This window comes from Perca flavescens, chromosome 18, assembly GCF_004354835.1.
Source record: "Perca flavescens isolate YP-PL-M2 chromosome 18, PFLA_1.0, whole genome shotgun sequence".
Taxonomy (NCBI): domain Eukaryota; kingdom Metazoa; phylum Chordata; class Actinopteri; order Perciformes; family Percidae; genus Perca; species Perca flavescens.
Genome location: NC_041348.1, coordinates 8,396,778 through 8,413,050, shown reverse-complemented (window position 1 = coordinate 8,413,050; position 16,273 = coordinate 8,396,778). Strand labels below are relative to the sequence as shown.

Here is a 16,273-nt window from a genome sequence, read left to right as displayed (position 1 = left end):
GCTATAAAAAAATATTTTATATTCTGAATACAATGTTCTCAGTGTGTTAATGCTGGAGTCCCGACCCGACCCTTTGCAAACAAGCGATTGCGCCTGCTTTAGAAAGTTAACGAGTCGCAAGTTTGCGGTAAAATGCAGTTGGGTTGTCGAGGTCAAAACACTGTATGTAGCAGCTGTGAATCAAATAAACTTATTAAAAACAATGTTATGTCATTTTTTTTTCCTCTTACACTGAATGTTTGCTGCTTCAATCCAGATGAGTATTGAAAAGTATTTTCCGCGACTGAAAAAGGCATGTGTTGAGGATGAGGACCAGCCTGAACCGGAGGTATTGGTCTCAAACAGAGCTGAACAGTCCGACCAGTGGAATTAGTTATATTATTAATTTGTTTACAATATTTTCCGATTTCAACCAGTGCTGCTCAAGCAGAAAGACTCACTGGGAGAGAAAGAGATAGATTTGTTAGGCATTGAAGAAAGCGTAGGAGAGGAGGACAGCATCCAACAGCGTGTCATCCTCAGTTTTTGATACTTGATTGTTACCCCGCCCCTTTTCCCCCACACCACAAATTGCTTTCTAATCTGTGGGAAACACTGCACTTAGAAACAAAAACATGGGAAAATAGGGTCAAATTTGAAAAAGAAAAAACAGTTGTTACCCTTTAAGGAACCACTGACTTAAATGAAGTGTTGTGCGCCATATTGGAAATATGACATGTCTTATATGTCACCTTTAGGGATTAATCTGTCAATTATTTTTTCGATGAATCGGATAAAAAAAGCATTAATTTACATCAACTCAATACATACATACTTGTTGTTTTAGTTAATAGTTGTGTAAAGGTAAGTAACCCAAATAACAGATACAGACAAGACACACAGACAGACACAAACACACACAAACACACACACTTATTCATTAAATTATTACCATCATTGTAGTAAGTGCAAGTTAACTTCATTTATACACCACACACTAATATATTTGTTAACAATAACTGATATTGGACAAAGCACATAATATACACATGACAACAGATTGAAAAATTAATGGGCCAAAAAAGGCGAGTGAATAAAACCGTGTCTTTAGTCTTGCAAACTATACCACCCCTGCTTTATTACTGTTATTAACAAGCTAACGCTAGCTTGTCATGCTAGTCAGCTGGATAACGAGTAAACGGCAGCACCAGAAGAGCTACTGGAGGGACGGTACGTTACTCACTTCAGAACGGAACAGAAGTAGGATAGTGTAGTGACTTTACCCTGCTGTTGAACTCCCTTCCTCCTCATCAAGGACTCCAACATGTTTACGTTTTAGGTGCTGACTCATCACCGTGGTGCGCCCCTGCCATGCCGTGTCGCTTTTGCTTATCTTGCAATTAACACGTTTTTGATTTATTTAGTGTGAAATGCTCCCACACCGTGGATGACTCTGCCTACGCCGAGTGTTTCAGAACAACGTTACGGGTCTCTCCGGTCTCTCTCCGTATTTCTTCTACCCCCGCTCTGCGCTTTTTTCTTTTCTTTCGCTGCGCTCTGCTCCGCTCCGCTCCGCTCTGCGCTCAACTCAATTTCTTTTTTTTATCTCCGCGACAAGGTGGCGTAATAGTTGCGCGACACAACGAATCGATGATTAAATTCATTGCCAACTTTTTTAGTAATTGAATTTTATCGATTCGTTGTTGCAGCCCTAATCACCTTTTCTCTCTAGTCTGTCAGGGATTCAAGAGTCGACAATGTTATCCTCTACAGTGGATCTCTGCCTGTGTGATAGCTGTAGAAAGAAGCACACTGAAGCCTGACGCTTTCTTGTGATGTATAACATCAACAAAGACTTGATGAAAAATATACCACTGAAAAGTAAATCTCATTCACTGACATGCAACCTTAGTTTAAGGATCATTTCATACGACCACAGTAACTCAGTGCAATCAATAGAGGGATTTTGCTCTCAAAGTAATGCATTAATTATGATGCCTCTGCACATAGTGTATGATCTGTAATTCTTTTTGTGCTTTAAATTCCTGTTTGGTCAGGTCAGTCACACCATACAGGGCTCTATTTCAAGTGTGCAAATGCAACATCCACTGTGAAGTTGGTTATGGTTGGTATGGAATATAAGTCTTAATTCTGTATCTCACAACGTAAATGGATCATATTGTAATAAATAAGATACAGTGTGCTTTTCAAGAATAGCTGTAGAATGAAGCCACTGACTGTTTTGACTGCTTTCTTGTGATGTATAACATCAACAAAGACTTGATGAAAAATATACCACTGAACAATAAATGTCATTCACTGACAAGCGACCTAGTTTAAGGACCATTTAGGCTTTGCTGATTCCTTCTCCTGATATTTGGAATAATTTAATACCCGACCTGTCTACAGCATTCTTGTGCTTCTTTTTTAAACCCATTTAAGCTCCAAAGTGTTGGACAGAGCAGCAGGTGTTCGGAAGCTCTACAGTGTACAATCAAAAGGACATGACATGGTGCTGTCTGTATGCAGTCAATTACACATCTTTCACATTGTTCCTTTTAATTGGAGCCATGCTTAATCACCTGCTGAGATCCCACTGAGCTCAAAAATCATATTGAATATGTATGGAAGGAAATGATTCTGCATACTGAGTTTGCAGCAGCACTACGCTAGCTCAATTGATTGCACGGAGTTACTGTGGTTGTATGAAATCAAGCAGCTGGATATCGGCGCTTTCTCATTACATCATAGTTGATGTGCCATGGTAGCCTGAAGCCTGTGGTTGTGTGGCTTTTTCACCAGTTCAGATGGTATGTACAAGCTTTGTTGCCTAAGAGCATTGATTTTGACTCCAGCTGCTACCCATTGATCCAGTCTGAATGGGCAGAGAATAGGGTCTAGATTAGTGTTTAGATAAACTGAGGAGGGCCACGTCAGAAATGGACTCCCCATCTGCCGCTGCAGTTGAAGGGACAAGAGTTAAAACTTGTCCGGCCCGCGGTATCCCACACTGCCTTGCTGCTGTTCCCTGAGTACAGAGGGATGTAAGATAATTGTGAAGTGTTTACTGCATCTGTCCAGTTTGTGCAGGCTCCCTCCAGCCAGTCTCTAATTGGGTGAAATGTACATTTTCTGTGTAAAAGCTAGGCCCGTCGGCACTGCTCATTGGTTAGTCATCGCCCTCACAGTCTCCTGCCCTCCAGAGAGAACTCATTCTATCAGCACGAGCATCATAACTTTATCTTTAACTAACTCTAGCACTTAGTATACATGCCAAAACTGGGAGTAGCTTTTAATGTGTTGATCCTGGAAGCTCATGAATGACTTATTATTTCGATAAAGTTGCATAAAAGGAAAGCATCTTAATGCGCTGTTTTAATAGAACCAAATTCGTGATTTCATTATCCTCATTTACATATTTTACATTTCTATTGTCAGACAGTGGAATTATGGTGGAGTATTAATTGATGATGAGTGATTTGATTGTAGCTCATAAATACTACCTTTTAACCAGCAGTCATTTCCAAGCTGTTGGCTGAGCTGCAGATCACATCCTTATTTTGTGAGGACAACATTGTCTAACAGAATCAACATAAATGCAGGTTAATGACAACAGCTGGACTGGGTGATCGGCTAAATTGACATGTATTGACATTTAATGAAGTGATCACAGAAGGCAACAAAAGATGTCCAGCATTTACAGCCCCACTGTCGCCAACCCTCACTGGGCGGGTCTGTGAATGTTATGCGAAAGCTCTGTCTTTGAGTGAGAGTGAGGACAGAGAGCTGGAACTGAGTGGGGGGTCTGGGTGTCCTCCCCCAGGGTTATTTTGAGCATCAAAGATTTCCATTTCCTGCATTCGGATACACTTTTATGCACCAATTTAAGGTGGACATACCTTCATTTAGTCTATGCGAAGAAAAAAAACACTGACAATTAAAAATCTATCAAAAATATAATAGAAAGTATGTTGTTGCTTGTCATTGGGCATTTTTAAGTGGGTGTATGGAAATCCTGGAGCTTTCTTAGCGGGTATACTGTGTATCCCTGCGTATCACGTAGACTACACCACTGGGTATGTCTCTACCAGCTTTGCACATCTAGAGACATTTTTGCTCATTCTTCTTTGCAAAATAGCTCAGGCTCAGTCAGATTGGAGGGAAAGCCTCTGTATAGAGATGTCTGCTGAAAGACACACTTCACTTCTAAAAAAAATATCCAGTGCACTTTAGAGCCACAATGGAGCCGTGACTAAGCTGTAGCACAACACGAAACGCAACGCAGCCGCATCCAGTTGGCATCATCGATTAGTCGAGTAACTGTTTCACCTCTAATGCCTGGTTTTTTTCCCCAATGCCATCTTCCTCCGCAGGCAGAGGCGTCTCCAGCCACAGGAACAGTCGGGCCCCAGGCCCCCGCGGCCCCCGTCGTCGGCCGCCCGCTCAGCCCCCGGCAGCGTCGTGCCCAGCAGCACAGCCAGCAGGGCCAGAGAGACGGCAGAGAACCGGCCAGCAGGCCGGTCTTTGCCCCGACTCCTCGCCAACCTCAGGATGAAAGCCGCGCGGGCTCGGTAGCCCTCATCGTGGTGCTCACTCTGGCCCTGGCCGCACTCATCTTCCGCAGGATCTACCTGGCTCACGAGTACAAGTTTGACTACGAGCTGTGACCACACACTTGGCCGTCCCTCCTCACGCTCAAGTCACCTTCCCCCACCCCCCACACCCTGCTACCACCCTAACAGAACTATGGCCAGCCGAAGTGGAACCAGAGCCGAGGCTGACACTGACTTCCTGCGCTCCCTGTTTGTCAGCAGAGGGTTCTGTCTCCGCTGAGGGGGTTGAACTTTCATTCCTGCAGAGGAGGAGCTCCCACTCTCCACAACACCTCCGGGGGGGGTGTCTTTTAATCAATGTGAATTTTACTCTCCAGAGTGTCATGCATTTTTAAGAATGGGAAGCTTTGTCGTGTTTGTGATCAGTTCAGCAGCTACACACACCACACGTACCCTTCCATAGAATAGTTCTGTCCTAGTGCTGCCACTTGTTCCCATTATTTAATTGAAACTGTAATATAATATGTCAACAAGGTCATGGGGGATTTTTGTATTTAAGTAATGAATTAATCATGGAAGCATCTGCACATAGTGTATGAGCTATAATTCTTTTGGTTTGCTGTAACTTCCTGTTTGGTCAGGTCAGTCACACCTTACAGGGCTCTATTTCAATTGTGCAAATGAAGCGGCCACTGTGTAGTCGGTATGGAATTTAAGTCTCAATTCCGTATCTCACGGATGAATCATATTGTGATTAATATATATTGTGACGAGGGGAAGGATTGATAAGAGCTGACGTCTGTCACATAAACGGGCAGAATGTTGCATTATAACTGACAAGTCTGATGTGCGTAGAGGTGTGTGTGTGTGTGTGTGTGTGGCGAAGCATTTCAAATCAGAACGTTTACCAACGTTCGTATGTTACACCATGTTCTGGGACCACTGTGATGTGTGCCTGCAGGGGCGTCGTTGGAGGGACGTTATCACGCTTTCTGCAAGTGAGTAGTTGAGAACGTGCCTCGAGGTCACAATTTCTGACACAAGCCATCAATCAGAAAGTGTGACCCTACTGTAGCTAGGAATAAGAAAGAAAAATAGCAGCACTTCTGAAAATTGTTGTTCCATGTGGGTTCCATTATAACACTTAGCCGAATGAAGAGGAAAAAAAACTATACTTAGAGTTCTCTTGCTCTCATTTATGGTCGCGCCAGCTTCTCTGTCCTCTCCTCTGTGCGTTTGACCGAGGGCAGGGCTTAGCTCTTAAACACACACACACAGGACAGCAGGGATAGTAGAGACACCTGCTTTGTCTGCAGTTGTTATTGTTTGACACAACCACAAATTGAATTGAATTGAAATTGTGTCAGCCCTCAGAAACCGAGGGAAACTCCTGAGAGAGAGAGAGAGAGAGAGAGGACATGCAGGAAATCACCACTGGTCGGACTCGAACCCTGGACCCTCTGCGGCGAGGCATACTCCTCCATGCATGTGCGCCTGCTCTACCAACTGAGCTAACCCGGCCACGGAGTACTCTTTCAATGTGGTCAAAGAATATGGTGTAATACCTGCTATAATCATATTCATTGCCTTTTTATTTTTAAAGGCAATTAAAATGCATCTACTGATTTGAAAGGCTTTAATTGGAATTGTTCATTTACAATTTTAAGAATTGATTTTGCAAATGTATAGTATTTGGGTTGCCTTTGTTGACAAAATCACCAAATTGCCGGCGTAGTGACTTTGCTCCAGACACGGACGTGGTTCTGAAACATCTATTCTCAGTGCAGACGTCTAAGGCTAGTAGACTACTCTTTGTGCTCCCACGTGCGCTGGGCAAAATACCAAAAGCAAAAATGCCAAACATGTCGGGAGTGCGGGTCGTCATTAAAATAGAGCCCATAGTGTAGTCATTCCCAGCAGTCTCCCCCAGTGAAGGGAATGAGTTAGCTGATCCAGGATCGGCTAAATGCAACCCGTTTACACACCGTGAGGGCAGAGTGCTTTCAACTGTTCTCACCACTGCAGCGTTAACTGGTGAGCTACTTTTAGGGATTATTTGCACCAGTATACATGACTGTGGTCTTCAGAAAAACACCTACCTGTTCCGCCAACTTTTCTGCTTACTTTCAATACAAATGTGACTCATTGTATTTCCATTCTGCTTTCCCACCTACAACAGATTTTCTATATTTTATTTGAAGGCATTTTTCTGTGGTCACTGTAATCCCATTCATTTGTATCTTTCCTCCCTCGCTGCCTCTCTCCCTGCCTCCCCTGCTGTGTCATGGTATTCACCCCACGTCCTTGTGCATTAATCTCTTGGTTGGCTTGCATTCTCTTAAACTGTATGCAAACAGCTATTTCCCCCCCCTAATTGTATAAATAGACCCAAACACTGTCTAACGTTTACCCTCTTTAATATACTTTTGAGTGATGAGGAACTGGGAAGCAATTTAAATGATTTTTTTTGCACATAGTAGCTGACGGCTTTTTGACACGTACAACAACTTGGCAGCATACAAATACATCCGAGTTCATAGCAGTCTATCTGTTGAGGTTGAGGGGAACAATTCTGTCTCTGTAGTTTATCATTTATTTGAGCAACATCCTATACCTGCATGTGTACAGGTATGACTTGAAGGCAGCAGAGTGTGTGAAGCTATGAATTTCCATATTCTCAGAATCTCTGTATATCTGCCTCTTCAGTTTTTGTGCCCAAGGCTGCTATAGTGGGATATAAACAGAAAATAAATCGCTTAAATGAAAGCCATGTGTAATGTCTTTCTTATACCCACAGACCCACCTGTAACATTGCTGTTACCTTGAAGTACTCCCAATGAAGGATCAGGTCATTTCCAGGTCCTAATGTGTGTAGAATACATTTTGCCACCCATCTCACATTTTCTATTATATGTAGGTTTGAATAATCACAACAAGCTATGCAGTGATTATGGCAGATTTCACAGCCAAGATATCTGAACATGTAAAGCTACTGTGAAGCACAGGGTATTAGCTGTGTATTTCGGAGATATTGAGCTGTACAACATCCTTTCTTCTTTCTTTTGTGTCCATAGAACCTGATTTAGATTTTTTTAGATTCTTTAGAAGTGGATGTGAGTCTAAGAGTCTATAGCCGTGCTATATAGGCTCTTTGAGGCTGTATTTTTGGCACATCGGTGCTTTGAGCTAAATACTAAAATGCTGATGCTCATTGTGCGTTATGCTTTACCTCGAAGTCGGCTGGGAATGACGTCACACCCGATTTGAATGTGTTCCATGTACAAGTTGGATTTTCATTGTTTTCATTAGCTCTAGCCAGGTTAGCCATTGTTAGCAATGCCAGTTCATAACAACGCATTACGCCATTTTTGTGCATACAAACAGCATAACAACATGTCCACAGTGTATGACTGGTTTAGTGAGACACAAATAACGCAAGAAGTGCTAATAACTGTACATTACTACAGCTTTTACTACTGTTGATGCACACAGCAGCCATGTTGGATTTCTAGCTCGGGGTACTCAGTGATTGCCATACACAGTTAAACAAATGGACAATGTGACGCCGTAGATTTCCACGGAGACCAGTGAAGGATATTAGAAACACTTTTCCGGTGAGGGCTGAGCGTTACTGAGCAGCCTCCAACTATACTTGACGACGTAGATGTGACGTGAGCAACCTGTCTGAAAGTTGGAAGTCTTCTGGTAGCTGTGCCAAGAGAAATCTCAATCATTCCCAATCTTACAGAGAGCGTAGGTATATGTAAGGAGATAACCTAGGCACAGGCTAATTATTGATAACTAACATGCTAGTTAACATTAGTAATTAAACGTAAACAATTAATGTAAGTCGAAACCGATCTTCTCCTGTACTAAACGGTAATTCCTCTACTATGCGACAGCAACTCACGTGGTTATGACACAATCGTGAGCCTGTTTTTACAAAAACGTCTGCTACGGAGCTAATGGCAGTCAATGGGATGCTAACGGCGGGTGATTGCTTGTTAGCACCAAAATGGCTCCATAGGAGCTATGCTTTGTGGAGGCTGCCTTACCCCCTTGGTGGTTGCCAGAGGTGCCACAAGTATTCCCATTCATTACTCAAGTAGAAGTATAGATACTAGGGTTTGAAAAGACTTCCGTAGAAGTTGAAGTATCAGCTCAAGCCTTTTACTCAAGTAAACGTGTAAAAGTACTGGTTTCAAAACTACTTAAAAGTCAAAGTAATATAAGGGTGGAAAAATGCCATTAAGGACAAATGCTTAGGCCGCCCCACAGGGGCCTATAGTGCACTACCCCACCTCCACAAAAAAAAAAACATTTTTCTAAAGTCCATAATGACTATAATAATGTTATATTAAAATCATACCTGCAAACTCAGAAGGGCTGAAAAAGGTGACACGTCTCTTCTGTGTTTTTCAGACAATGGCAGCAGCAGACTGCTGATGGAATCCTCTCCAGTGAAATACAGACACACTTTTACACCGTTTAGCTGTCTGCATTTTAACCATGTTTACTCCAGCTGCTAGCTAATGGTAGGCTAACGTTACCTGCTGTAAGGTGTAGTGTTAACTAGCGTCCTGTGCGGCGATGTTCCCTCTAACGTCCGTTTCCCGTCGAAACGTCCCGTCAAAATCCACTTTGCTATTCGGTCCGGTAAATAACGGTCGTTAAGGCACCGGTGCCGTGTTAGCACCGGGTCTGTGCAGGTGCGATGGATCACGTAAAACCAATAGGGTGTCGGAATGGTATATGTTTATACTTCTCATCCAACCACAATCAAATTCACTCTATCTGGATGGTATGATTTATCTGGATAGGTTTTTTGTGTGTGTGTGTTTTTGAGGCCGGAATGAAAACAAGCCAAACTGAAATAGGAGTAACGAGGCTATTTTTAAAATGTAAGGAGTAGAAAGTACAGATAATTGCGTGAACATGTAATGAGTAGTAGTAAAAAGTCTGCTGTAAACTAATTACTCCAGTAAAGTATAGATACCCAAAATTTCTACTTAAGTAAGGTAACGTAGTATTTGTACTTTGTTACTTGACACCTCTGGTGATTCCCCGAGTTCCGAGCTCGGAAATCCGAGGTCAGGGGCGTGTTCCGACTTTGACCTCAGAAAATCTGAGTTCCGATTACAAATGGAACGCACTATTTAGCAGGTATTATGTTTATCATGTTCACCATCTTAGTTCAGTGTGTTAGCATGCTAACATTTGCTACTTAGCACAAACAAAGTACAGTGGAGGCTCATTGGGAATGCAATTAGTTTAGCAGGTATTAGGTCAAAAATGTATCGGCCACGTGAAAAGCATCACTTAAGTTATTAGAAGGAATTTTTAGGAGGATGTTAATATGTCACATGTAATGGCAATACATACTAGTACTGTAGTTTCATTCAAAACCACAAATGTGAATCTCATGATGGTGCTACTGGTAAAGTCAGCGGATCACCATGATTAGTATACATCTTCTGGACATTCAGTAGTTTTGGGGATATTTCATTCTGGACTAAAGTGGTCAACATTGCCATCTGCAGAGCCATGCTGCTGGCATGGTTAAAAAATCTCCAATGTCCAAAAGGCCAATGACCCTAGACAAGTCCGATAAAAATAAAGGCCTAAAATGCCCCAAAAATAATCTTTAAAGAAATAGAAAAGTAACACCAGCTACAAAAGTTGTAAAAGATATCTGAACATGTAAAGCTACTGTGAAGCACAGGGTATTAGCTGTGTATTTCGGAGATATTGAGCTGTACAACATCCTTTCTTCTTTCTTTTGTGTCCATAGAACCTGATTTAGATTTTTTTAGATTCTTTAGAAGTGGATGTGAGTCTAAGAGTCTATAGCCGTGCTATATAGGCTCTTTGAGGCTGTATTTTTGGCACATCGGTGCTTTGAGCTAAATACTAAAATGCTGATGCTCATTGTGCGTTGCGTTTACCTCGGAAGTCGAAGCTGGGAATGACGTCACACCCGATTTGAATGTGTTCCATGTACAAGTTGGATTTTCATTGTTTTCATTAGCTCTAGCCAGGTTAGCCATTGTTAGCAATGCCAGTTCATAACAACGCATTACGCCATTTTTGTGCATACAAACAGCATAACAACATGTCCACAGTGTATGACTGGTTTAGTGAGACACAAATAACGCAAGAAGTGCTAATAACTGTACATTACTACAGCTTTTACTACTGTTGATGCACACAGCAGCCATGTTGGATTTCTAGCTCGGGGTACTCAGTGATTGCCATACACAGTTAAACAAATGGACAATGTGACGCCGTAGATTTCCACGGAGACCAGTGAAGGATATTAGAAACACTTTTCCGGTGAGGGCTGAGCGTTACTGAGCAGCCTCCAACTGTACTTGACGACGTAGATGTGACGTGAGCAACCTGTCTGAAAGTTGGAAGTCTTCTGGTAGCTGTGCCAAGAGAAATCTCAATCATTCCCAATCTTACAGAGAGCGTAGGTATATGTAAGGAGATAACCTAGGCACAGGCTAATTATTGATAACTAACATGCTAGTTAACATTAGTAATTAAACGTAAACAATTAATGTAAGTCGAAACCGATCTTCTCCTGTACTAAACGGTAATTCCTCTACTATCGACAGCAACTCAAGTGGTTATGACACAATCGTGAGCCTGTTTTTACAAAAACGTCTGCTACGGAGCTAATGGCAGTCAATGGGATGCTAACGGCGGGTGATTGCTTGTTAGCACCAAAATGGCTCCATAGGAGCTATGCTTTGTGGAGGCTGCCTTACCCCCTTGGTGGTTGCCAGAGGTGCCACAAGTATTCCCATTCATTACTCAAGTAGAAGTATAGATACTAGGGTTTGAAAAGACTTCCGTAGAAGTTGAAGTATCAGCTCAAGCCTTTTACTCAAGTAAACGTGTAAAAGTACTGGTTTCAAAACTACTTAAAAGTCAAAGTAATATAAGGGTGGAAAAATGCCATTAAGGACAAATGCTTAGGCCGCCCCCACAGGGGCCTATAGTGCACTACCCCACCTCCACAAAAAAAAAAAAAAAACATTTTTCTAAAGTCCATAATGACTATAATAATGTTATATTAAAATCATACCTGCAAACTCAGAAGGGCTGAAAAAGGTGACACGTCTCTTCTGTGTTTTTCAGACAATGGCAGCAGCAGACTGCTGATGGAATCCTCTCCAGTGAAATACAGACACACTTTTACACCGTTTAGCTGTCTGCATTTTAACCATGTTTACTCCAGCTGCTAGCTAATGGTAGGCTAACGTTACCTGCTGTAAGGTGTAGTGTTAACTAGCGTCCTGTGCGGCGATGTTCCCTCTAACGTCCGTTTCCCGTCGAAACGTCCCGTCAAAATCCACTTTGCTATTCGGTCCGGTAAATAACGGTCGTTAAGGCACCGGTGCCGTATTAGCACCGGGTCTGTGCAGGTGCGATGGATCACGTACAAACCAATAGGGTGTCGGAATGGTATATGTTTATACTTCTCATCCAACCACAATCAAATTCACTCTATCTGGATGGTATGATTTATCTGGATAGGTTTTTTGTGTGTGTGTGTTTTTGAGCCGGAATGAAAACAAGCCAAACTGAAATAGGAGTAACGAGGCTATTTTTAAAATGTAAGGAGTAGAAAGTACAGATAATTGCGTGAACATGTAATGAGTAGTAGTAAAAAGTCTGCTGTAAACTAATTACTCCAGTAAAGTATAGATACCCAAAATTTCTACTTAAGTAAGGTAACGTAGTATTTGTACTTTGTTACTTGACACCTCTGGTGATTCCCCGAGTTCCGAGCTCGGAAATCCGAGGTCAGGGGGCGTGTTTCCGACTTTGACCTCAGAAAATCTGAGTTCCGATTACAAATGGAACGCACTATTTAGCAGGTATTATGTTTATCATGTTCACCATCTTAGTTCAGTGTGTTAGCATGCTAACATTTGCTACTTAGCACAAACAAAGTACAGTGGAGGCTCATTGGGAATGCAATTAGTTTAGCAGGTATTAGGTCAAAAATGTATCGGCCACGTGAAAAGCATCACTTAAGTTATTAGAAGGAATTTTTAGGAGGATGTTAATATGTCACATGTAATGGCAATACATACTAGTACTGTAGTTTCATTCAAAACCACAAATGTGAATCTCATGATGGTGCTACTGGTAAAGTCAGCGGATCACCATGATTAGTATACATCTTCTGGACATTCAGTAGTTTTGGGGATATTTCATTCTGGACTAAAGTGGTCAACATTGCCATCTGCAGAGCCATGCTGCTGGCATGGTTAAAAAATCTCCAATGTCCAAAAGGCCAATGACCCTAGACAAGTCCGATAAAAATAAAGGCCTAAAATGCCCCAAAAATAATCTTTAAAGAAATAGAAAAGTAACACCAGCTACAAAAGTTGTAATAGTTTGTAGCTATACCAGTCTCTGACTCTTTTATGTGATTCGACATGGTTAAACCATGTATTCTCTTTAAAGTTGAAATCAAGTCAGGAGTTTAGGGGGTCAAGTCTCAGGTAAACCAAGTCTTGCAGCAGTCAGGATGACTCAAGTTGCAAATTTTGACCTGGTAATAATTGGAAAAAATGAGACAGCAACAGGCTGGACTTAGATTGCAACATACTGTACTTGTATGATTTAATTGTCAGACATGCGCATTGACATAGCAGAGCAATATGGAAAAACACTATGGACATAGTTACAGTACCTGCCCCTGAGGACTTGAAAACTTGAGACTTAACTTTGACAGGACGTCAGAATAGACTCTGACTTGTTTTTGACTGACTTGGACTTTTTCAATTTACATGAGACTTGAGTTGGATTTGTTCCAGTAGACCTGGACTTGTTTCAGTACACTTGAGACTTGCCCTCGACAATTTGAAAAATTGAGACTTCACATTGACAGGACTTGTCAAGACTAGATTCATCCTTGCATTTCACTGACTTAAGACTTTATTTTGACTTGCAGACAATAACTTTTGACATTTTTGAGAAGCCTTGAGACTTGATTCGCAATTGTCTTGATCCGCTCAAGACTTGACTCTTATACCTGCCGTAAAAGACAGCTCTTAGTTAAGCTCCCTTTATATTACATATTGAAATGTATTCATCTATAAATTAACTAGTGCTTCAGTTCAAACAGACAAGAAAAGCTGATGCTGTAGAAACACATTTTCTTTGTAGACACAGCATTATACCTATACATTCCCTTAAAATTGCCTAAAGGCAGAGAGACTGCAGTTCCTGCTCAGTGTGTTACATCTGAGACAGTAAAATAAAGTGCTAAAGGCAGTAAAACGTCTCTTCTCTCTTTTCTTGATGCTGAAACTCAGCTCCTGAATACCCAGCTTTCACTCGGCTGGACATAGTCATTTTACATGGATAATACTTTTTAATCTCTTGAAATCAAAAACATTTTAAATGAGGGAACAGAATGTCTCTAAGCATCCACAAAGTCTAAAAGTCAAGAGAGTGCATGTAAGGAGACAGAGCTGACACCACAAGCGATGTAATTCTTGACTGTATGATGGAGGGCAAAGGTCAAGAAGAAAACAATCAGAAAGCAATATCTTTAGAAAAAAAAAAAAAAAAAAAAAAAAGCATCAAGGACAATGTTCCCTCCTTACTGTGTGCGGTCAAGTGAAATGGTGCAGTCAGCAGCTGCTGGCATATTTTGTCTTCCGACATTCCACAGAGAAAGGTGGATTTGGCACATTTTGTAGGAAACACATTTAATTTTTTAATTTAATGAATCCTAGTTTGAGAGGCATGTTAAAAAATGCTGCAGAATCATTGTATTTCTAATGGAGCTCAGCATAGTCTTCTTACAGGAAGACTTCAAATTCCTTTTTTTTTTCCATCACTCCTAATTGATCAGCTGTTCCATGGCATTCACTTGTCAGTAGTCAATCGGGTTCAGCTGTTTCATTGTTAGTTAAACCAATCAGATTCAGCCATTTATCACAAGCCAATCACAGCATGACATCCTGTTTTAAATCTGCTCTCTCCTCTTCGGTTGTCAGCTGTCGTTTCAGGAATGGAGCGTGTCCCCCCTCCTCCCCTTCAACCACCGGTCGTCTCACCCACGTCCTCCGGGGATCGTCAGCTGATTGGCACTCTCGATTGGTTTCCGTGCACCTTCATCACCACCACCACCAGTGTCTGGACTCCATCGGGGGATATGTTTGGGTTTCACTACCCCTTTAATAACATAATATGGATTCAATGGAGTCTAATCTCCAGAGACTTTGTACATTTCATATTTTGTCTGTACAATAAATATGTTCATATTTGCAAGGACGTCTCTCCTGATGGAACTGGTTTCTAATGCTGTTTCACATACACTAAAAAAACTATATCTATCTATCCAGCCTCTAGGCCGGAGATCTTCAACAGGGGGTCCCTTGGGTGTCCTCAGAGTTAGTGCAGGGGGGGCACCAAATTCATAATGTTTTGAAAACGTGATTTTAAACATGTAAATGTCTTAACATGAATCCAACAAAGTATTTGCATGAAATAAATCAGCCTCTTTGTGAAAAAAAAACCGTTAATGATCGGCTTACTGGCCTATAGTTAAGGTATTCGCTAAGATAGCCATCCACAGATACAGTGAATCCTAAAAAGATGATATATAAAATCATGCCAACAATTATTATTTTAATATTCTATGTACTAAAAAGAGATGTAGCCTATAAAGGCTTTAGGCTGCCCTACATGTTATTATAGGCCCAGTTTAGTAAGTAAGTAAGTAAGTAAAGTTTATTTATAGAGTGCTTTTCACAGATAAAAATCACAAAGCGCTTCACAAGGTACAACCACATTGAAATACATTGGATGAAGATAAAACATTTAAAAAGTCAAAGATAAATTAAACCCAGACAACTAAAAGCTTGTTTAAATAACAGTGTCTTGAGTTGCCTTTTAAAAGAATCAACAGAATCAGCCACACGGAGGAGCAAGGAGTTTAAAATGCAACTAATTGTAAACAACATATGTATGTTATGTTTACAATTAGTAATTAGTAATTTTAGTAATTTTACAATTATCTCTTCCAGTTATGGGGTCCTTGGCAGTTGGAGTGAAGAGAAGCTCCCAGAGCGAGACAGATGTGGACAAGTCATTGTCAGTTTAAGAGGATGCCTTTGGCCCACACTGCAAACAAGACAATCCTGTAAATTAGACAGAATCATTTCACTTTTTCAAGCTTTCTTTTTTTATGAAATCAAATCAAGTGATACGTTTTTAAATAGGAAAGTAATCTACTCCTTGTAACATTGTGTACGGATGGTCTCCTATTTGTGTAAATCTAAAAACAAGCAAAGCTGCAGCAGGCATATGTGACATCATGTTCCCACTTATTTTTTCTTCCTTGTTTTCCTTTGGGGATAAACTGCCTTCCCTCAGCAGGGTCTCTAAACGACTCGTCAGGGGAGGGACGTAGCCTAGCTCTATTTATTTATTTATTTGCAGCGCGCTGCATGTGGTGCTGATGCTGCGCGCTCCTGAGCCAGAAAAAAAGCTCCTCTGGAGGGCGAAGACCAATCAGAGCGCTCGCCAGATTTCACCATCCCCGTCTCTCTCTGCACAGCAGCCGGCGCGCTTGTTCGCCACAGTCCCTCGACTCTCGCACTCTCCCTTCCTGCCTCTGACAGGAAGATGGTACCGTGCACAGAGTGTCCTGCACGCGAACCGAAGGCGTCACTCACCGACTCGCTGCGGGACTTTTAAACTCCATC

At 41.6% G+C, this 16,273-nt stretch overlaps 1 protein-coding gene across 1 annotated transcript in view; it reads left to right on the top strand.

The window, feature by feature from the left end:
* Positions 1 to 4,811, top strand: part of ube2j1 (ubiquitin-conjugating enzyme E2, J1) — a 57,037-nt gene extending 52,226 nt beyond the window's left edge. Inside the window, exon 8 of the mRNA XM_028605985.1 lies at positions 4,353 to 4,811. Within this exon, the coding sequence (XP_028461786.1) occupies positions 4,353 to 4,646 (294 nt within the window). The 3' untranslated portion in view covers positions 4,647 to 4,811. The remainder of the gene's footprint in view (positions 1 to 4,352) is intronic.
* Positions 4,812 to 16,273: the final 11,462 nt, after the last annotated feature.